The sequence below is a fragment of the Amblyomma americanum genome, chromosome 3, assembly GCF_052857255.1.
Source record: "Amblyomma americanum isolate KBUSLIRL-KWMA chromosome 3, ASM5285725v1, whole genome shotgun sequence".
In the NCBI taxonomy this organism is placed as follows: domain Eukaryota; kingdom Metazoa; phylum Arthropoda; class Arachnida; order Ixodida; family Ixodidae; genus Amblyomma; species Amblyomma americanum.
In genome coordinates, this window is record NC_135499.1 from 33,245,176 (window position 1) to 33,268,670 (window position 23,495).

At 45.4% G+C, this 23,495-nt stretch overlaps 1 protein-coding gene across 5 annotated transcripts in view; it reads right to left on the minus strand.

Moving 5' to 3' along the window:
• Positions 1–23,495, minus strand: part of LOC144124511 (GTPase-activating protein skywalker-like) — a 162,573-nt gene that overhangs the window by 68,587 nt on the left and 70,491 nt on the right. For all 5 annotated transcript variants that reach the window (XM_077657229.1, XM_077657228.1, XM_077657227.1 and 2 more), the window contains 5 exons: positions 18,053–18,205; positions 9,201–9,542; positions 8,223–8,339; positions 8,044–8,154; positions 427–520 (listed from right to left, as the gene is read on the minus strand). In XM_077657229.1, coding sequence (XP_077513355.1) covers positions 427–520; positions 8,044–8,154; positions 8,223–8,339; positions 9,201–9,542; positions 18,053–18,190 — 802 coding nt within the window. In that variant the 5' untranslated portion in view covers positions 18,191–18,205. The remainder of the gene's footprint in view (positions 1–426; positions 521–8,043; positions 8,155–8,222; positions 8,340–9,200; positions 9,543–18,052; positions 18,206–23,495) is intronic.

A 23,495-nucleotide genomic window follows, 5' to 3' on the forward strand; every position in this document is an offset into this window, starting at 1 on the left:
AATGAAAAGTTGTTTTTTCTCCATTGTCATTGCAATTACCACCACCACTAGTGTCACTGTTACAATCATCATCAAAAACCAGATCAGGGCCTGTCCTAGTGCTCCCCATTTTCACTTGAGATCCCACAGAAGGCAGCAAGGAAAAGTTGGTCGCCACAATCAGACAGACAACCCACGTGGTCCCATCGCCCTCCCCTCAAACACAAGCATCAGTATCAGATTTGTTCCCTCTTTTCTTACAGGCACATTGTTCTTACTTACCTGCTGCTAAGGCAGGCACATTAAATTTCCCATCAGACAGATGCAACGCTTGAACTGCTTCCTAAGTTTCCCGCTCACCCTTTCCTTCCCTAGTGCTACAGTGGACGATGGAAATAACACCACCCGAAGTGTGCTCACGAGACACAGAAGCAAGAGCCTACTCACGGGACAGCTCCTGGGTGAAGAGGATCAGGATGGCCATGGCAATGCGGTACAGGGCACGCACCCCCTCCAGCAAGAAGCAGTCCATGGAGCGTACCTGCACGGGTGAGCCAAGCACGTCGGCACAGAGATCTGACATGGCCCGGCGGACTGAAAGGTGCTCGGTGCACTGCCTCATGATGAAGTTGAGCAGCCGTGCTGCAGAAGGAGAAGAAGATGAGAAAGGGGGAAAAAAAAAAGATGGTGTGATGCTGCATGGTTCCAGAGGGGAACATTCAAAGCAGGAAAGAACGCAAATTGCAAGAAATTAACAAAAAGTCATTGTTGAACAAGAGAAATAAAATGAAATGGCAAAGAAAAAAACAACAATGCTCTTTCAAGCAAAATCATGGAAGCTTAAAAGTTTAGGAGAGTTGTTCAAGCATGCTTTGCGATGGCTGGTGCAGAGGGAAATGACATGAACATGAAGATGACACACAGAAGAGAGTTATCTTCATGTACGTGTCGTTTCCTGTTATGCCATTCGTTGCAAAAACATGCTAGCTTGTGTCACGTACAGGGACACCGGAAAAGGGGGTGCTGGGGGGGCAGGGCCTTCCCATGTATTCTTGTCTCCTGACTTCCTGTCCCATTTACATTTAAAAAAAAATTCCCATTTAAATAAGGTGAGCCCCCATCCATAAGAAAAGTTACGGGAAGAGGGGGGAGGGAATGTTCTTTATAGAATTACCTTTCTGCAAGGCTATAATGCAACAGATATTTAGGCACTCGTGGCACACTCACACACCTTTTTGGAGGCAGATATAATAAGAACTTGCAAGTCTGGACAGTCTCTTCTGGTTTTTCACAACAGGAGTCCTCTCATCCACCAATCACATCCTGTAAATGTCCATTGAAGATCAAAGGCCTCTCCCAGTGACCTCCCATTTATCCCGTTCAGCTGCAGCCCTTTTATGCAAGCAAATCGCCCAATCTCATCTCCCAGCGTTATTTTTGGGCACCCCCAGCAACGTGTGTCTTTCTTCGGAATCCAGCCTCAAAGGCAACTTATATGTTCGCCACTGTAACCATCTACACTGATGCTCTTGACGATGGAGCATTCATGTTCAGTTTAATTAAATGTGCTGTGGGAGATGTTTGTCTCTTAGGAGCCCCAGCAACTCCTAATAGGTTTACGTAAGTAGGACTCCTAGTCTAACACTGAAGTGCCCTTCACAATCAGGTTCTCACCCAGGAGTACCTAAAAATCTATACAGCTCTCTGGACACTGCACATACATACTACAGCAAATCCAAGACATACAACATAATGAAGACAGAGGAGAGCAAACAAGTGTGCACTTGATCTTTTTACGAAACCATGCAGCAACTAAACCCACGGCGTGTATAACTAGTGCAATCATTTACAAAGCACATACATAAAATTTTATAAACATATTCGTAGCCGTTCCCCCAAGCCAGGTGATGACCACGAATACTAAATGTCTTACAAGGGCAGTGGCCTTTGTTGTGTATTTATAGCAACAATTTTCTGAACATTTAGACCAATGACAAGTGCTGCATTGAGTGCCTCGATTCCCAGGCTTGCAACAAACATGGTCAGAGCCAGTGTGACTCCAGGTCCAACAACGTCATGGGAGTGTGGACAGGGTGCTGGTCAGAGGTTGAGGGCACTTAACAAACATCCAAACAGTGTTATAAACGCGTGCCTCACTTGTCATTGCTCAAAATTACCATGTTGCTGTAAATATATAACACAGGCCACTGTCTGTCTTCTTCTGTCTATGTCCTTGTGCTGTTTCATCCAACATGGTAAATTTATGTGGTGGACACAGAGTTTCTAAATATTACCTAGAGCGAAAGCTGGCGCCACCACCTATGCGAGTTTCTTAGAGAGCATTTCATCTACCGAGGGAATGCCGGGAAGACAGCATAGCGTACTTGGCTTGGCTGTTTAACTTAACTACGACTGCAGAAATACAAATTTTTGCAAATTATATGTTGCAAGGAAACGTTTTTACAATAGATATGTGTGCTAATAAAATATGTACATTACAAAACTGTACATTGCAATAAATGAGCAGAAAAGCACATAGGCGCAAATGATTACCAAATTTGCTCATAGCAAGATATGGCTTTCTCTTCATGCCACCAAATATAGATAACTTTAGAAAATAACTTTGCATTTAACAGAAACACTTTTCAGAGCAAATATTCTTTAAAAAAATTGTTAGTGCTTAAAATACTACACTTTAAAAGCTCCTATTTTTGCACTGTGAAAAACAGACGTTTGTTTGGTGAAGTCTGTTATTGCGGGATGAGCCCTAGGTCCGTGGCATAGACTACGTTTGTGCCGTGAGAAACTTGCCCGAGCCCCCGCTTTCCTATGAGAAACTAGTCTGCACGCACCAAGTCCTGCCTCTCGGCATGTCCTGGCGCTGTGCTTACAGATTTTGCAAAGAAATACACGAGTTAGGAAGCGCAAACCTCTCCTACCAGAAGTAAGTGACGGCCTTGTTCACGCTCATAAGTCCAAAATGCAGGTATTTGCATGGATTAAGTCAAGAAGTGAAAGTCGTTCCTGCATGCAATGCACGGTTACCGCCAGTCTCTGAAGAGAACCAAACTTTTGGCAGTTGGCGACATATCATGGCCAAGCACTGACCACACTCTGTCACGCAGGTTTATTGCATTGTTTGCCTTCGGTGTCCCCTCAAGATCAAGATTGTCCTGATTGTGATCGCAGCGAGCATCCCTTCGCCCGCTCTGGCGCATCAAGAAGTGTCAGCGAAATCGAGGGGGCCGTTCTCATTAACGTGGCTTGGTTGGCTTCCGCTAGGGGCGCTACATCGTTCATCTCGGCCTCAAAAGCCACGAAATCTGGACAGTCGTTGCAGTTGGCGGCATATCACGGCCATGTACTGACCACACTCTGTCATGCAGGTGAGCGTTGAGAGCCGTTGTGTTAATTTTTTTTTTTGTATTAGATTTCTGCCACCAACTGCAAACTTTGTAGTGCTTTATCATGCCAGAGGGAGATTGTGCTCACTGCTTAAAGCCCTTTGCTGCTGATTGCAGATATCTGATATGTTGTAGTTGTTGTAGCCACTATCATTTGGGTCAGGACTGTTCTGGGGTTGCAGATACTACTTACTCTTCGATGGGAGCAAAACGTGATAAATGGCGGTGCAAGGAGTGCCGTGCTAGTACTTGTTCTCAGGCTGATTCTGCCCGCACATCTGAGCAATTGGCTGCTATCAACGAAAGGCTTGCGGCATTGCTGTAGATCAAAGAACGTGCAGACTATTTCCACATTATACCTAAAATTGGATGAACTTCTTTCATTGAAATCCGAAGTCGAAGTTCTGAAATCTGTGGTGAATGAAGTTCAGTCATCTCTTGATGGCCTTTCTAAAAACTATGACTCGCTTCTCGCTCGTTCTCTGGCTCGAGATGAGACCATTGCTGAGCTGACCACTCAGGTGCAGTCCCTAGAAACATGTGTCACCTCTCAGGTCTCAACTATCCTGAAACTACAATCCAATTTAAATGAATCTGAACAATATAGCAGGATGTCCAACCTAGAGATACATCACCTTCCCACCAACCCGGATGTGTTGCGCTTGCAATTGATTCCTTCTCAAAGGATCAGGTGGTGGCTATGCATAGGCTTGCCCCTCGTAGGAATGGTCCTGCTCCCGTTCTAGTAAGATTTTCAGCTGTCAGCATTCAAGATAAGTGGTTGCTTGCTCGGTCAAAACTCCGATCCTTGGATCAAAGCAATAAACACTTAAAGTTGTTCTTTGCCGAGAACCTTTCAAAAAGCAACAGAGAACTTTTTTGGGCTTCACGCACTGCAGCCAAAGCAAAGGCCTACAATTTTGTGTTGGTTAAGAATGGTCACATTTATCATTGTACATAAAAGGCACAAAAACCACACATGCACGCATGAGAGAAGAGAATAAGAGAATGGAACAGAGCGCCACTCACAACTGGTTTAATTTGCAGAAACCACATACATTCATATATATACATTAAGCCAGTGCCTGCGCAAGGAACATATTCACACATCAAGCCATACACGATAAGCATCGCTCAAAAAACTCTTTTTCTGCCTTCTACAAAGATACTGACGTTTTGCTGACGCAAAAACTGCCTTTCTTGCTGATAAAGAACGCTTAAATTAGTTCTCTGGCTTTTACGTTGCTACTCATGGCAAGAATCTGCACTATTGAAAAACGTGGCTCACAAGAGTGTGAAGGGCAGGATCTGATATTCTTAGGTAAATTTGGGCCGTCTTTGTACAAGGCGGAAAAACAGTTTTTTGAGCGATGCTTATCGTGTATATGGCTTGATGTGTGAATATGTTCCTTGCGCAGGTGCTGGCTGACTGTATATATATATATGCATGTATGTGGTTTCTGCAAATTAAACCAGTTGTGAGTGGCGCTCTGTCCCGTTCTTTTCTCTCGTGCATGTGTGTGTAGTTTTAGTGCCTTTAAATTACAATGATCAATTACCAACTAGCCCAACAAGAAGCCCCAGGAGAACTAGCCCAAGTTCTCCTAAGGTCACATTTACTTGTGTAAGAAGGAAGGGGACCCATCCATTCGTGTTAGGCATTTGTCGGACTTATCGGAGTTGACTTAGGCTATCTTAATCACCTCCTTTCTTCTCATGTCTTCTGGTTTGCTTTCATTTCGTGATTTTTCTGCTTTTCGTGACACATTCCTTACTACTGGTGAAGGTTGTTTTGCTGTTCTTCATGTGAACATTAAAAGTCTTTGGAAGCATTGGGACGAATTTCACTTTGTAGTCAGTGCATTAAATGATTCCATTGATGCTTTCATTTTGACCGAGATTAACATTTCACATAACCATTCGCAGCAATTTTCGATTTTGGGATACTCTAGCTTTTTCTTCACTCGTGACTCTGGGCTAGGGGGCGGTATAGCGATTTTTGTCAAGGACAGTTGGGTTTCGACAACTACTTCTATTTCTTTCACTACTGCAGAATCATTAGCCGTCTGCATTCACAATGGACATTTCGACATGACTGTGGTTGCTATTTATCGTCCAGCGAAGCAAAATATTGCCTATTTCATCGAAGAGCTGAGCAAGACTAACTTTCCACAGGGTCGTATTTGCATGATTGGTGACATCAATATTGACCTTCTAAAAACTAAAAAACAATTGGTTGTCAATTACTTAAACACTCTTGCCGATGCTGGCATCGATGCCACAATCAACCTTCCCACACGCGTTGAAATGTTTGGTAGTAAATTAGTATCGTCATGCCTTGACCACGTGAACGTTCGTCTTGAACACAATGAATGCAGTTCATTTATCGTAGAACAAAAAATGACGGATCATTTCTTCGTTGGCTGTCGTGTTTTCCACAAGCTGGGATAATGGCTATGAAGCAAGATAAATTGGACACAATCAAACTCGTTAACAGACTTCGACTTGACTGCGCAATGGAAAAATACGACTAGGATCTGTTCTAACTCACACCTCTGAAAGCTCTCTTTACGATTCATTTGTTGAAACCTTCACGCAGTTGTTGGAGTCCGGTAAAAAAACTATAATCATAAAGCAAAGAAAGACTGGTTGGCCGTGGATTAACAACGGCATTTTATCGGCTATTGCAGAAAGGGAAATGGCTTGGGCCCGTTGTAGGCGTTCGCCTATGAACACTCAATTGAGGGCACCGTACAGGTCTGCTTACAACAGGGCTAATGCATTACTCTGATCAAAAAGACGTCAATATTTCCAAGCAAGGTTTGTGGCGTCAAAAGGGAAGCCAGCTAAGTCCTGGGATGTTGTTAATCGCTTACGTGGCTGTGTACCTAGGAATGTAGCCAATTCCATTTCCCGCAACTTTAGGGTGTTATCTCTGACACTTGCTGATGAGTTCAATGCTTTTTTTTCGGCTGCTGGTCTCCCTGCACATTCAAAAGTTTGAAGTCTACCATCTCGCAGTATGCAGTCTGTGTTTGAATAAGCATTTCTACCACCTTGCACTCAAGACGATCTATGCTGCATTCTTTCTCGCTTTAGCAGGTGAAAGTCTCCAGGGTGGGACGGTATCTCAGTCGATACACTTTTCAGAAATTTTGAACGAATAAAGCATGTTCTGCTCGCGATTATCAATGGTATAATCTCCACCCAAATAGTACCTGAGGGCTTGAAGAAGGCGATGGTTATCCCTATCTATAAGAATGGAGTAAAAATAAAGTTGAAAATTATCGTGGTATGTATTTCAATCCTACCATGCATTGCGCTTGTTTTAGAAAAACACATTTCGACAGTGATGATCAGTTTTCTTGAAGCTCATGACGTGTTCTCTGGTAATCAGTTCAGGTTTATTAAGTGTCGTGGTACGCTGAACATGCTTGATGAACTATGTGACCTTCTAAACAGCTGCATTGAAGAAAATGAATTTGCTTGTGCTTTATTTTTGGATGTGTCCAAGGCGTCTGACTCGGTTAATCATGTTGTGTTGTCAGATAAACTCCACAATTATGGGTTTAGGGGTCCTTTGTAAATGGCTCCCAGCGAGGGGGCAAACGGACTTTAGGCCTAGCAAGCACCAAACACTGTGCTCAGCTCAATTTGAGTTAAGTGTGTTCGGATGTTTCGGATCTCAGATGAACTGCATGCGTAGCTGCGCTACACAACCACAAAGCACACAAAACATCAGTAAAAACTACAATGGTGAAAACGAAACTCTATGGTAGTGAAAGAGTGGGCAATCGTTGCCTGATTTAGAGATGAGAACAGTGTGGCAGTGAATATTTTTCATGTTTCGATAAATGTTACATTAAGTGTACACTGTTGGGAGCATCGAAGCAGAACTGCACCAAAATCATTAGGGCTTCCCGCGTCCTTCATGATGTGACGTGGTGTAGCTCCACTGCTACCGCGTCACACCCATCATAAGTGGCACCGTCATGTGTGAGGAGGCTTCACCACATGAACAGCGAACGGCATGTGATGAGCACACAGTTTCAGCACACTGGAAGAATGAAAGCACGTGGACTCAAGCAAAGGTAACTATGCCGAAGAAGCAAGAAAAAAGAATTGGTGATAGGGGGGAAGAAAACATCAGCAACCCGCCAATCAGCATCCGAAACAATGCTCAGCTGTGTTAGGTTGGCTGGCTGATACTGGCTGGTTGAGCCACCATCGCTGCGGGCTCGCACAAAGCTAAAGAAAGCGGAACTGAAACTAAGCACGAACCCAGAAAGGGAGCCGCCCGTTTGTCGTCACGCCAGCCTAAGCATGCCCATAAGAGGTGCGCGAGTGACTCTGCAGCACGGAATTCAGGTTTTGAGTAGGGCTGTTTCGACGACCCCTAGCAATGCTGGTCATACCTGGACATGGCCTCCCCTTGGGAGCCCTTTCAAATTAACCAGTACAAGACCTGTACTGTCTGAATTAGCGAGCGTCTCAGGCTGTAGGTTTGCACAGGTGTATGCTGCCGTTTACTAGTATACAGTGAATGAAGCGGTGCCTGCAATCATTCTGTGAAGACAGCCTGGCTATGAGTGTCCTTAGTACGCAATTAAGGCAGATGTGGACATTTGTTTCAATGCTGGCGCAGCAATCCAGAGCCTACCAGGTGATAAAGGGGCAGCCCCCGGAATATCCAGAGCTCCCAGGTGTGGAAGACCTTCTCCAGGTCCTCTTCTTCCTGCACTCGGCGCAGCAGCCGGGCATATGTCTTCCTCTGCAGACAGAGCACCAGTGAGTGTGAGCACGGGGATGGGTCACAGACAAAAACACAGGACCACCCACCGCCAGGCGCCGGGTCAGCTGCATGAGCGCATAGGCCGATGTGTCGTGCATCAGTCGTGTCTGGCTCAGGTGGCGCACCGCTGTGCTCTCAATCAGGGAGCACACACACTCGTACGCCTGCACCGAGAGATACCCACTAGTCCACATCATCATAATCATTGTCAGCATCAGCCCATCTATGTCCAACGGCAGGACAAAATGCCTTTCCCACAGACCTCTGCTTAGCCCTGTCTTGAGGCAGCTGCCAGCTTCCTAAACTAATTTACCCATTGCCCCACGAGAGGGGCTCTCAAACTGGGTTTCATGGAATTCTTGGATTTGCTTATTAGGTGCCCTGAGCACCCAAAATCCATGCATGCCTCAGCCCCAACCTTTTCTCTTACTCACTTTATACTGGCACCAGTCACTGCAATTGGTTTACAGCACACTCTTTCAATAAACATCCAGTCATGATTGATTGATTGCAGCAATTTTTTGAGAGAGCGTGCACTGCAAATGTCCTTCTTCTGCACCCATGTTGTGCAGAGGGAGATAGAAACCAAGACACACGGCTCCCCAGCAACTTTTGAAAGCTGTTAGGGCTCCCTGGAAAGACTCAGCTGAAAAGATTGAGAACCCCTGCCCTAAGGGACCGTCTTGCCTACCCGTGCCTATTGCTTCTTGGTTTCAACTAGGATACCATCACCTCGCGATTGTTCCTCGACATTGTCTTGCACTGTCCACAGCTGAATTCACTGCTGTGCAAAAAACTGACAGACTATTACGATAGCCAGTAAATGCGAAATTTGGGCAGAGGGTTACGCTGCTAGCCAAACACCAGGATCTTCCCATGGCAACTACCTGGTGTTTCACTCTGCTACTTGGGCAACCGGATATGCTGACGACCACGATGCAAAAGAAGAGCTGCCCTCTAAAAATACTGTTGGCCCCTGCAGACCCTGGACCACACGTGGGGGGGGGGGAGAGGAGAGCACACACCTGTTCTTCGGAGAGGTAGTGGAGCAGCAGGGAGGTGACCGGGTGCAGGAGAGGGCAGTAGGTGATGTGTGGGTGGCTGACGGAGACCACGTACAGCACCCGCTCGGCACGCTTCTGACCCTCAGCTGACAGCAGGTAGTCCTCGCAGAAGATGGGGTCAGCAAATGCGGGCAGGCTCATGGGCCACAGCTCCCCTAGGGACTCCCGCACAGTGCTCTGGTAGAAGCCAGCCGCCAGGTGGCGACCCCCACCTTTCAAGTGAAGCTGGCACAGCTGCAGCCACAGCTCACCCCGGTTTGGGTGGTCCATGGGCCAGTGCTGGGTGCGTACCATGCTCTTCGCCTGTGCACATGTGCCACACACACTGATGAGCTGGCTGTGTGTTTGACAACACAGGCCTTCACTCCAAGGTCAAGTATGCGCAAAAGACAACATTTCTCCCACTGATAATTTTTTCCACAGCCTCATAAGCATACCTTACTTTGCCACATGCTTATTCACTCAGTCCAAACCATTTTACCTGGTCGTAAGTAAAAAAAAAATTTATCTGCATCAGATCTGGATTGTAATTTGTGTCAGCAATTTTTTTTCAAACACTTGGAAAATGACAATCTCAGTCCCAAAATAAACATCGTCAAAAATATGTTCTGTTGCATTCCGAACTCCTGGCTACATGTCTGGAGATCTCCAGTATACAGAAAAGTATGAGACTTCCAAAGCACAAAAATAAGAGCCCCCTCTTAGCTCAAATGCGTGCGTTTAGGCTGCACCATTAAGAGTGCTAAAGGTTCTTAAAATCAGAGTACCGTCTACTGAAATGCACACAAGTTTGCTTGCATTTCTTTCAACAACTCCATAAAACAGACTTGCAGTGACTTCAACCTCTTTGAGAGCCCCTGAAGAGGACGATCAAGAGAGCTTTGACCATACTCACCAGATAAGAGCACAGGTCCCAAAAACAGCCGAGAAACAGCATTCTATACAATCAGAACTCCTGCCCATGGCTGCCACACATGCAGTTCCATAGTTATTCAACAAATTTTTCATTTCCATGCCTTGGAAGGATATTGTCATTTAGCAGCAAGCCAAATAATGTAACACAATGAAATGATGTATGTTTTAATGGCCAGCATGTCTAGCACTAGTGCTCTGTCCCACATCACCACCTGTTAAGTCACCTTCCAGTATGTGACAATATAGCATCGCACATTGTGGGAGCGATGGCACCATTGCTTGTGCAGTGTTTGTGTTGCATAAAAGGGTGTCCCTGTCAAGACGCCTCTCTTCGTCTTCTTTGTAAAGCTGCTTTTATTGATTCGTTAGCATTAGAAAGCTCTGTGCAAGTAGAAGTGGTGACTGCTGTCACGTGTGATGTGATGCAGTGCAAACCTTGTCATGTTACCAAAACCTGCCCACTGGATTGTGACCAAACTGTCCACTGTGGCAGGTGGCAGTTAAACTAATTAAATTGTCATGAGAGGTTGCTTAGGAAGAGCAACCTGGCTCTCATAAGCGCCACTGGTGGCCGTGTTTGAAGCAGCCATCTGCCGGGGCAGGTGCGAAGTGAAATGGAGCCAAGATTGGAATGAGGACTCCAGCAGAAATTTTTGCAGGTGGGGGGGGGCACCCATTGCTTATAGAGAGTTGGGGAAAGGTGGGGGAGATGGTAGGCAACAACCAAAGAGGCACTATTTGCAGTCTAAACTATACAGGTCGAATAAAAATAAGCGCCGGGCTCAGAGAAGATACATCACTAGATTTCATCAATAAACAAAGCAAACTTAGTAAGCAAAATACGAAAACTTACTATCATTTCATGAACTACAGTGATCAGTCTCACTATGTGCGGGTTTGTGACTCAAGTGAACTGATCACTGGCACACAACACAATATGTTCACGAACAGGTAACTGAAGTCAGGAAGTCTGTCAGTCTTCCTTGAAAAATAGCTGCAAAAGCCTCGGTCTGTTCTGGGCAAATCGCATGATGACACGAGTCATTCTTGTGCTTCATTTCGGGGGAATGAGGTGGTTGAAATTCCCTCAGGGGAGATGTGATGCTATTGAAGCTGGTTATGCTCCCACTGATTAGTGTAGTGGTCAAAATTTTCAGCTAAATGTAGCTGGCAATTTTTAACAAAATTCAGCTTCACATGTTAAGGTTGCATAAATTTCTTTGAATTCAGAAAAATAAAACCTGAAACTTTTCTCTCACAACTGTCCGCTATCTTCAGCAGCCAGCACAGCCAGTCTTTCTTTCACTGTCGTGATATAACATGCAAGATTAGTGATTGTGCATGACGCGTAAAATTAGCTCACAGTCCTCAAGGATGTTTTGTGTAGATTTGAGACTTGAGAGTGCTGATCAGGCTGTGCAGCTTTTTGCTAGTGCACACAAAGAAAAAACATTATCTGACAGTGCCCCCTTCTCCTCTGCAACCCTTGCTTCCAGATGTCCATGACTCCCAGCGATGTATGAATGTATAGAATGACCAATTCTGTATACATAGGCATTAGGTATAACAGAATCAGCAGTAGAAAAAATGCTAATGCATTCAAATGATCCACTGAGGATTGCCTAAGAGTTTTTTCTTTTTGTTTTTTTTATTTGAAAGAGGGGGGGGGGGGGGGGGCAAGTAGCGCCACTACACACGCAATACTACAAGCGTGTGCAAAAGATGCAGAAGTGGGGTGCATGTCTTTGACTTCTTTGACCAGGTAGTTTAGAAGAACTTCTTGTTGGGCTAGTTGGTGCATTGCTTTGAAGAACCACGTTGCGCATTCAAAAGAGACAAACACAGGAAAAGGCCAAGGGGACGGAAAGAGCACAAACTATCAACTGAGTTTATTTGTGTTAAGGTGCCTTACATATGCAGAATCACAGCAAAAGGACAAGGGGAATGAGAGAGAGGGGGGGTGGTAAAGCCAGACATCTGATCAACAACAGGTGCGCAGAAAACTCTTCTCCTTCCTGTACAATTTGACACAAGTGTCGCTTATACATTTATCGCCGTTTTCTTTTATGTGGTAGGCCTCGAAAAGGTCACGCGCTGTTTTGTTTTTAGTTTTTCCTACAATTTTGATCTTCTTAAGCAGAGGCTCGCATCCACTGCAGGCAAGGCAATGAGCGGGCAGATTCACTCCTTTATTTCGAATTGATCGGGCATGTTCCCCTGCACGTCCATTCACGCAACGGCCCGTTTATCCCACGTAGATGCCTCCACACTTGAGCGGGAGTTCATAAACCACGCCCGTGGCACATGTCACAAACGTTTCAGCATGTTTTATGCCGCATCCACTGCCTCTAGCCCCTTGGTTACCGATTCTTGGGCACAAGCCTGCAAGTTTCTGTGGGGCGTATTTTCTGCCCCTGTCGTATTTTCTGTCTCTCTGTCGACTGTGCTTTTTTAAGATTTCCAGAAAGCATTTGACACCGTGCCTTATGTATTACTATTTGAAAAACTAGCAGGTAATAACATTAATCGACAGGTTATTTCTTGGATATGCTCGCACCTTGCATTTCGGAAACAATTTGTCGTTATTAATGGGGCTCAATCACCAGTAGTGAATGTCACGTCTGGCGTACCACGAGGATCAGCCTTAGGTCTACTATTATTCTCATTGTACATCAATGACATAAGTGATGGCATCCTATCTCAAATGCAATTATTCGCCAATGATTGCGTACTGTACAAAGAGATAAAAGGTGCAAGCGACGCGGATGTTCTCTGGCAAGATCTAGACAGAATCAGCGAATGGTGTGCAAAATGGCATACGACACTAAACTGTCTCCATGACATTTACTAGAAAGAAAAATCCACACATGAGCAGTTATAATCTAAATGGTAAAACGTTAAAGCGACTATGCAATGAATTAAAAGCCGCTTGTAAATGTTTTCAGTGCTTAGCAAATGATGCTAAGAAGCATCCACACAAAGTATCAGTCTTCGGAAGTGAGCAGGCAATTTATTATGAATTTTTAAAAACCATATTTTTTTAAATTCGCGGGACGATTGGTGTTCTCGTAGTGACCGATTTTGGAACTAAAATCGTAAAAATAGAGGTCAGTAGTTCAGTGACATCGGCAGCCACAACGTCAAGGGCACACTTCCGGCAGCCATGAAAGTCATCTGCTCATGCTGCCGTTCGAGCCCCACGGGGCAAACGTGAGCCAGGGGATTGCCTTCGTGCATATACTTTGAATTTGCCTCTCCCGCCTCTTTCTGTCAGGAGTTCTGGAGCCACTCTCAGTGTCTTTTACGTCTGCCCGAGATGAATACACCTTGTTCCGGGTTTATTACTGCTAAAGGCCCTGTCACACTAGCACGACACGACATGTCGCAGACCTGACGAAGACACTGGAGATTGGCCAACCCAATTTTTCAGACCTTGTCTGACAGACAGAGCTGTCACATTAGGCCGACTGCGACACCACTGTGACCGACGACCAGATGTCGTCACAGTGCGACATGGTTTGAGACCGGCGACGGAGACAAAACCAGCCTGCCGACCAGGTCTTCGCGACATCGGCCAAAGCTCTGGGATAGATGAATGTGAAAAATGCATCGTTTCTGAGGACCGTTGGCCGATACCAAGGTGCTGGTATAAGTGATAACTACGATACAAGAAAATTTCATCCTACAGCCGCTTGCTGCTGCTGCTGCTGCTGCTTGGTGCGCGGTTGTCCTGTTAGATCCGCTGCTGGAGGTGTCACGGAAATCTAGCACACCTTTATTTTACTGTGGGACGGGCTCGCAGTAAAGGCAATGTGACTAAAGTAGTTCCTTTATTATGCCCTCATCTGCGGCATCAATGCAAAACCAGCTGGGGCAGCCGAGAAGCAGCGCAGTTCGTCGCCCGGCGCTCCCGCAGGCGGCGTCATTGCCGAAAGCTCGGCTCTTGTGCAGGCATGCTATCATTGCTCGAATATAGCAGGCAGCCATTCTGACAGCATGGCTGTTTTGTCTTTTCTGGTGTGAATGTGAAGTAGAGCGAGCCAGCTGGCCAGCCGACCAGTCTGGACCTTGTCAGCCGCGGTCGCAAAAATGAGCTTAAGATGGTTTTTGACATGAATCATAAATGCTGGGATAGAGGAATGTGAAAAATATATCATTTTTGAGGATCGTTGATCAATACCGAGTTGCTGGCAGAAATAACAACTGTGACACCAGCAAATTTCTTGCCAGAATCGCCTCGCAGCTGCCGCTGGCCCGCCGATGCTGTCCGGCTCGCCTGACGTCCACAGCTATCCGCTAGCTTCGCTGCCGAAGGCGTCGCAGAAAATGACCACATCTTTAGTTTATAGTGAGATGAAGCTGTTGATAGCAAAGCGATATTAAGAGTGGACTTCCAAAGCGTCATCCACTGCGCCTTCGATGCGAAAGAAGCTATAGTCCTAGCGACGACCAGCGCAGCCAGGCAGCAGCATAATTCACTGGCCGGCGCGGCGCTGTTGCCGAAAGCTCACTACTTAGGCAAGCATGCTTTGTCGCTGCTCGAGTATATATATCAGGTGGTCTTTCTGATAATATGGCTATTATGTCTTTTCTGGTGCGAACTTCAACACCAAGACAGGCAGTGGTCAGTCGCTGCTGTACGGTGGCAAAGCATATGCTTTGAGCTTGAGCCAAGTGGCGCATCGATACCTGCCGCTCCGAGTGTCCCTGCTTGCAATGGGGCTGCAGTTCGCAAGCGGTGACCGGTGCAACTCGCCGGCCAAGTTTTCACACATGTGTCGCCCGTTTTACTGCCATCGCGAGTGTCACGCTTCAAACAGACAGAAAAGCTTTATTTCCGCAAGTGAGCTTTAGACCTCGCTGGGTCCCTGAGCCACTGCGCAGTCCCGCATTGCATCATGTTGGTCATGCCGGAACATGACGTCGGCAGCCCCACAGCAAGCTGCGATGTTGGGTCTGCAGACGTGAGTGAGCTGGACCTTCCAGTCCTCCCAGCTCGAGATGGCGTGCTGTCCCCGCGGGGGAGGGTCAGCAGGGCAGCCGAAAAGGATGTGGGAGAGTGTGGCGTGAGGGTCACCGCATAGGGAGCATGCAAGGGATGTGCCACAATAGTGGGATAACAGCTGAGGGGATGACAGAGAGCAGGTCTGAAGGCATCTGAAGAGGATCTGTTGGGAGTGCATAAGAGAGGGGTGGGGAGGAGGGTAAGTCCGACAGTCCAAACGGGGTATTTGCATGAGCTCCGCAAAGGTGTGCGCCCGCTCCCTCGAGAATCCTGGATCGAGACTGTCCTGAGCCCGGCAAATCAAACCTCGGGCCAATTTATCGGCAGCCTCGTTTCCAGGGTTCCCAGAGTGAGCCAGCACTCACTGGAGCTCTACCCCGAGCAGTGAATTTTGGGTAAGGGTGTTCAACATTTGCCAGGCAGGGGTGTGAATCCTGCCTCTGACAAAGTTGGACAGAGCCGTTTTGGAGTCGCTAAAGATGCATTGGGTGTCCCAATGTGCAAGGGCGTTGGGGAAGATGGTGAGTTAGGGGGTGAGGTAGGGCTCGATTGTAGGCAGCTGCTGTGCACTTCTGCAAAAGCAAATATCTCTGTCCTCCATTGCGTTGTGGGTGCAGTAGCAGGTTCTCAGCCTGGACGTCCCAAGTTCAAGTCCGCGGGGCTGAGCATTTTTATTATTGTTTAAAAAATATTTTAACATTAAATAATCTCTCCCTTGTTTACCTGCGAGCGACTGGATTTATTTTTCATGCCACGAGTTTCTGACCCAACAATCAGTGCTGCTCACAACTGGGTGGCGCTCAATCTAGGTTTATAATCACGATTGTTTAGGAGTTTGTTTTACTATATAGGGATTTATTTAAAAGAGTTATGACAAAAGAAGAGTGAGAACGAGAAAGGGCCAAGTCGGTGGGAGGTCTCTCACGTTGTCTCGCTAGTGTGACAAGGGAGTTGGCGGACCATCAGCCAACAGCCATCTTGTGGGAGACCTGGCGCCGACTCCGACACTCTGCCAACTGTTTTCGTTGGTGCAGTGTGACATAGAGTTAAACATCACGACGACATGGCTTTGGCAGACCTAGTGACAGGCCCTTAAAACTACAACAGACGATAAGCGAAGGAATCCGGAGCTTGCTGCAATTCTGGAAGGCGAAGAGAGACCGGAGAGACGCTGCTGACGCTGCTGCTGGGGCGCAAGGTACGACAACCGGAAGTCACAAACCGAATGTCAGCGGATGACGCATTCATGGGCGGGGTCCAGTCCCAGAGCTGTTTTCTTTTTTTTTTTTTCCTAGTGGTCAGCATGTACGAGTTGAGGGGGGGAGGAGGAACATAATTTTTAATAGTATATATCTTCATTGTTATTGATGCTAGCTTAAAAATTCTTGCACTGGGGCGACCAGTCATGGAATGCCTATCTCTCGTCTGCTTTATGTAACCTCAGTTAATTTATTGCATAGTCCCTTTAAATCAAGTTTCTGAATACAAATACTTAGGTGTTTACTTTACATCTTAATTAAGGTGGCAGAGAAAGGTTGATTATGTTGCATACAGAGCTGCGAAAGCTTTGGGCCTTCTGCATCGAAATGCCAGGTCTTTTCCACCACCCAATAAAGAATTATTCTATAAGACCAATGTTAGGTCAATCCTTGAATATGCCTGCACACTTTTGGTACCCTCCAGAGCTGCGAGACAAAGGGAAATTAGAAAGGGTTGACAATTTAGCAGCTAGGTTTGTGCCAGGAATTTACAGGAAAGATATCTCTGCCAAGACTTTGAAAGAAAGACTGTAATGGGAGCACTTGGAAATCCGTCGGCGTAAATTGCGACTCAAGTTTTTTTCACGCGATTTATCCTTGTTCTGTTGGTACTGAAAGAGAGAAATATATACTGGCACCTCATTATATTTCTGACCGTGCAGACCACAGTTTCAAAGTATCAGAGATTGCCTCAAAAACTGATGTATTTCGATTGGCTTTTTTTCCCAAAACAATACGTAACTGGAACAAATTACCTTGAGACACTGCTTGTATTATGTCCGATGATGTTTTCTTTTCTATGTTACAATGAGCATTTAAGTTCTGCAGTACTGTAAGATTTTGACTTGTTTGCATGGCTGACACTGCTTATGTCATATTTTCTTTTATGTATACCCTCCTCCACTGTAATGCCGCTTGACGCTGTGGGTAAAAAAATAAATAATGAATAAATAAATAGACTGTGTTTAGAGAGACACTGAGGACAACACCAGGCAATTCTTGCCGCTAGTAAACATTGATTCTGGCTATGGTGACATTTGTCTGGCAGTAGAAAATTGAGCTTCCATTTGATTCCTACCACTTGATTCAAACTTGTGATACCTACGCTGAAAAGGACTGGTCATTTGTGAAATCAGCCGGTGATGGCAACGCCCGTATTTTGCTCTTCGGTATTTTCCAGCTCATAAAAGCTCCGTTCCCGGTGACAGTGGTCTGTTTGTGATTAGAACATGCTATTGTACTGACACAGGCATACTTCGGTATTTAGGGCTACCAGGCAGGCCTCAGGTGGCTGCTAGCTGGCCGCTTCATGCTGCGCAAAGCCTCTGGCTACTGTGAACACGTACCCACACTGCTGCACACAGCAACAAGATAGGAGACACATGTTTAACAACAGACATTGGCAAATGCTTGAAAGCTCAAGCAGACAGAAGAAAAAGGCAGTGAAAAAGAAAGCTTTGCCACTTCTACAGAAGAGATAAAAGTTTTCAAGGTGTTCACTGTCGAGACACGGTTCATCATAACCTGCTAAGCGAGGTAGACAACAACCTTTCATGTTCACGACATGAATAGGAGCAAGGACACAGCAGAATGCATGTGGAAAAGCCACACCTCTGATTTTCCAAGTACCCCACCTCCTTTGTCTTCTCGTGCCTGATGAGGTGAATGACATCACTGTAGGCTCTGCTGACGGGTGTTGGGGAGCCAGGGATTGGCTGCGGCAGCTTGGCGACATCCACAAACTCCTGCTTGAAGCACTTGGGCACAGCCATCACTCTGTCTGGTAACTGGAACATAAAACATGAGGGGACAATACACGCATGCATACCATGTGGTCACAGGAAGAGCTACAAAGAAGAACCAATAAATAATATGATGTCAGTTGCGGAGTGCACCTATGCAGGCAACCATGGCATGGGGCCACACAAACGAGACGATCCTGTTGACTGGCAAATCAGATAATGATCCCCACCCCAATGTGGGGCAAAGAGGACTGTTGTCAACGACCTTCAGTGTGCGTGCTGCCTCCACCACACCTCCCTTTGTGCAGCAGCTCTTGGGCTGTAAGCGACTTTCGGTTTAAGCCTTGCCACGCAGCAGCCTCCTGCCACTTGCCAAATCTGAGAGTGAATAGGGTGCATACAACTGCCAAACAAAAGCACTAAACAGCACACACATTAGTCTAGCCGCAGTTCCTTTCTCCGCTCTGCCTGCACTCAGTTACAAAAACTGTCGGATGCTAGTGTGGTGCGTGGACCGCCAACCAAATCGGCACTCCATGCCAAGCAGGTGTCCCTGGCAGCTTTGCCACTTATTAGGCTAGTGTTCATTAGGAGTGTATGAATGTTCAAAACAACGAACAGGTAGCAAATGGTATTCGCTATTTGACACGATTCATGTCACATCTTTGCTGTACTTTGGTGTTAAAAGTACATATTCGAATGCATATTTGAAAACCAAGAATCGGTGGCCCTTCTGAGCAGTGCTCACTATTTAAATGGACTCGCACTTTTCTCGCGGAGTCAAAATTGCAAGTATATGGCAAGAACACATTTGCCAGCCAGCCTGACTAGACCCGCCAAAATGAATGTGTTAACAACCATTACAAGCAACTGCCGTGCACCCGCTCTGCACTCGTGAATCGAAGAACCGAGTGAACGAAGTGCAGTGCCAAGCAGCTGGGCATCACAGCACAGTACCCGAGCAAAAGCTTCGATCCCTACAGTAAAGCTTGCATGAAAACTGGACCTTGCGGGAGGCAGTGGAGGAAGTAGCATATAATGTATTTACTTGCACTCTACGTGCAGCCCTTATACTCGCTGTCAAAAAGTGAAGTTTTTTTTCCATCACATAAAAAATGGCGCACAGTCTACTGCTGATAACAAATACTAGCAGGCACCCTTTTTAGAACACTCAAACAACTACACCATCTGTCGAATGTCAAGACTACTATATCTCATGTTAAGGGACGAACAGCGAGCAAGTATGTTCCGTGAGAAATCCGAGACCCAATAGAAACTATGCGTGGTCACAGAGGGTTTCCCAGTTAGATCCATCACAGTGAGGATTGCGGTGTTCTTAAAGCTATGAGTTGTGCTAGAGTGAGCTGTAGTTGTGATCTTCTTAGACAGCATAATGGGCCGCCATACGAGTTAATGCATGGATTTAACTCTTTCAGGACCGCCCCATTGGCTATGGATCACATATGACCCACGGATTTCGACGCACTGCAGAACCAAAATTCCTGCGTGTTAACACATTCTTATCTGTGCAGATAGTATGACAACTGCATTTTCAGTTTCTGTGTAGTTAACTTTTTTCCGGCTGGTGGCGATGTAGGAGGAATTTTTTATTGAAGCCATGTGGTCACAAATGTCATCGAGCTCTTATAATAAAGGGCTACGAATTCAGCGTGATTCTGCTGCTTCAAATTCCGTTTTCCTATATGACAGCAGTAGTGAACAATCTGAAGACGTCATCTTGAGCTCTGCATTCAGTTCTGATGATGATTCAAGCGCCAATCAGCCTGGAACTTCAGCTAGAGCTCCAGGGTGCAGGTACTTTCAGATTTAGCTCTCTCGTGAGTGGTTACACATGCCGACTGCATATGCTCGCAGTATTATCTCTATTTGTTTGGGTCTCTATCACCTATGGCAGTGACCAACTTCCACCAACGCAGAAGCGGATGGCGTTTTCGCCACTTCGGTAACCCGGCATGTGCCAGGGCCCCGGTAGGAGCATTACACTGAGCAGTGGGACAAGCAAATTCTTGTTAGCCCTTGACTTTTTCCTGTTTTTTTTTTCAACTAAGGCGACTGAAACCATTTGTGCAGACATGAACAAATATGTCTGGACCTCGAGTACGCCTTCACTTGTGCTTGACAAGAGCACGAAATGAGCCATAGGTCAATCCCCCCTTCTGAAAGATCAGGATGGGGGCCACCGGTGCTAAAGAGCATCAACAGAATACATGTACAGATACGCAAGTTATACCTTCCCATATAAGAACAGAGGCATTGTGCCACATTTCTGCATATTCTCAATTTTTTCGTATCGTTTATTTTTATATTCATAGTTCTTCAACTTGTTCTCCTTTTTAAGTTCCAAAAGTTGTCACTGGAAAAATTTTTCCTATGTTATGTATAATGCTTAAGTAAATAATATTTTTTTGTGAGAAAGAAAATTTATACAGATACATTTTGGTATATGTTATACTAGGGTTGTTTAAACACAGCTTTTAAATATTAAATGTGTTATTCAAAGGCCCTTCACAATCGCCCATTTTTACATGCTCCCAAAAGAGTTAAGTTCTTGACTGTGTTCCCCAGCCCAAAAACTGAGCTGAAGAGTTAATTTTGTTCCACTTTGAAGGCGAACAGTACCAAACAAGTATTTTTGCCAGCCGCCTACATTTTGTCCTGTTTTTAAAACTTAGAATTTAAAAAAATATTTCACACCATACAATGAATGCACCCACAAACAGATTTTGGGGGGAAAAAAGTCTGTGCATTATAAGAATAAATAGCTAAATCATGCTCTCCTCTACATTTTTCTTTGCTTACTTATTTCTCGAGTCCATGCTGTAGCTATACGGAGGGGGGAGTGAAAAAACCAAACAAAAGTGGCAAAGACAGTGCATAAGAAAAAGTGCACAGACACCACAGAAAGAGGACACTGTACTCCATTCCAAAGCCCATTCCTGCTTTGGCCACTAAAAGGCAACTGGCAGTATTATAAAACAAAATAAAATGAAAAAGAACAAATTCAAATTACACGGTCGCAAGCAAAATAATTGAAGAACTATAGTTAGCTAACTGCACAGGTGAATGTACAAGCGATATCTGCGGGAGGCGGTTCCAATAGGAAGTACCACAGGTAAAAAAATCTCATAAAAGGTGTCCGTATGAGAAAGAGTGCACCTAACCTAGTGGGCCTGATCAGCACAAAAAGCTACAGGCCATTGTTTTGACAGCTCTGGCATTTGATCCTGTTTTGCGTGGGGGTTGATCCGATGTCTCTGGAAGCCAATGGGTTAATACTAAATTCAGTGTCACCACAGCTTCAAACTAGCCTAGTTGATGTGATTGCATGATGCTAGTACTGGGCAAGACAACTCCTGGTCCTTGGGCTCCAAGAGAAGGCAGGTATAGCAGGGGGTGGCAGAAAATTAGGTGGGCGAATGAGATTAAGAACCTTGCGGGGATAAGGTGGCTGCGGCTGGCACAAAACAAGGTTAATTGGTTAATCCTTAAGGAATAAAATTTGCAATAATAATCTCCCTTGATCAACATCACAAAGTAAAAAAAATTCCCCTGTGCTACTTGGTTTCTGTGGTTGTTCGCTCCTCTTTAATATTTATACATATGGGCATGTTCAGATAAGAACGGTAATCGAGGTCCCATGACCATTTTTTGTTTTCAATTAAATTTTTATATGTGATGGGTAAATGTGTTCACACAAAGGAATGAACCTTAGTTTTGCAAGTAACTCCGTAGTTTTCTCGAAAAAAAATCGTATGTCACAAGCGGTGGAGAATGTTGTTTTTGCCACTTCACAAAGTTGCAAGTTTGGAGCGTCACTGCATATACAATAGATTTTTTCCGCACATCAATGTTTTTTCAGTACCTCATTACAACTTGTACTATACGAGCAAATAAAAAACAGTTTTCTTGCTTTGCCAATCTTCTGAGTAAAAAATCGCAAACTTCGCTTCCGGAGCTATGCGGTGCCAAAATTCAGGGCACCCTTAGGGCAAGATGCGTAAAGATCTCACGACTGAACCTTTTTCTCTGTATTTTTCAGCTACTTTTAATCACTTCAGGCAAGTTTTGTAGCTCTACACTTGACCTATATTTTTAAATGTGGCCTCAAAATTGGCAGAAGTTCAAAAACGTCAAAGAAGTGAGAACTTTGACTTGAATTTAAAAAAAAACATCATCGAAATTTGTTAAAGTTTGCCTGAATAATTCTCAATACATGATAACTTTAAGGCACTAAAATGTATTCCATTTTATTGTTTTAAAGTACGAAAATAAATACAAAACAGACTTCATGATTTCAATCCCTACGACTGCTCAGTATTCCCTCTAAGGATGCGCAATCGTCAGAGGCTGGATTTAGTATTGGTTTTTGTAGGTAAATTTAAATGCTACAGTTGCTGAGTTCATAAACGTAATTTGTAAGCATTTTTTTCCGTTACAATCAAAGATCTAAAGCTCCTATTCGCTTTCATACTGTTCTAACAGCGGGACCTAAACTAGTGTAAGCATATTTTAGCACGTTATTTTGGAGTGACGTGTGTGTAGGGGTAGTTTATGCAAACAATTAATACACCCGTCGCACTCTCAAGAGGACTTTAACTGCTACCACCACTCTAGGGATGAACCGCCCTTGGCAGCCGCTCCTATAGCTATATAACGCCCGGCGCGACCCTGAATTTCATAGCACTATGTGTCCGCCGCCGCACCGAGGGTTTAGCCGCTGCTATCATCTTTCCATCGCAACGCACTGAACGCCTGGCAGTTATGCCTCAGCCTTCGATCTTCGACTGAGATAGCCCTTGTAAGTGGATGTTCTTTGGATCTCGAGTTTTGTGTGTCGTTTTCCAGGCCTGGTAGACCCGGTGGGGTCGTTTTCTGTTCTCACATGTTTTCTCTGCGCTGGAGCCCTCCCTCGACAAGCATACTTGGTATCTCAGTCTCAGCTCGTACGCCAGACCGAAACAGCATCAGTGTCGACGGGGGGGCAGCCTGTGTTAAAAATCCATTCATCTGTCCATCTCCTTTTTTTTGGGAAAGCAGCCCTGGGCCCTGCATCCGTCACCTGCTCTTCTGTCCCGCGATAATCTCCGGAAGCGGTGAGCTTTTGCATTCATGAAGAGATTTCCGTGGCCAACGTTTTGTGCCGACTACCCGAAAGGCACAAACAGAGAATTGAAAAAGGACATAATTTTCGCAGTGCAAAGACACTCAATGTCGCTGCTCTCAAAAAAGTCCTACTTCCCTAAGAAGCTCTCCGAGTACGAGAAAGTGACTTCATCTGTCAGAATTGTTACCGTCGGTTCAAGGAAGACATAGA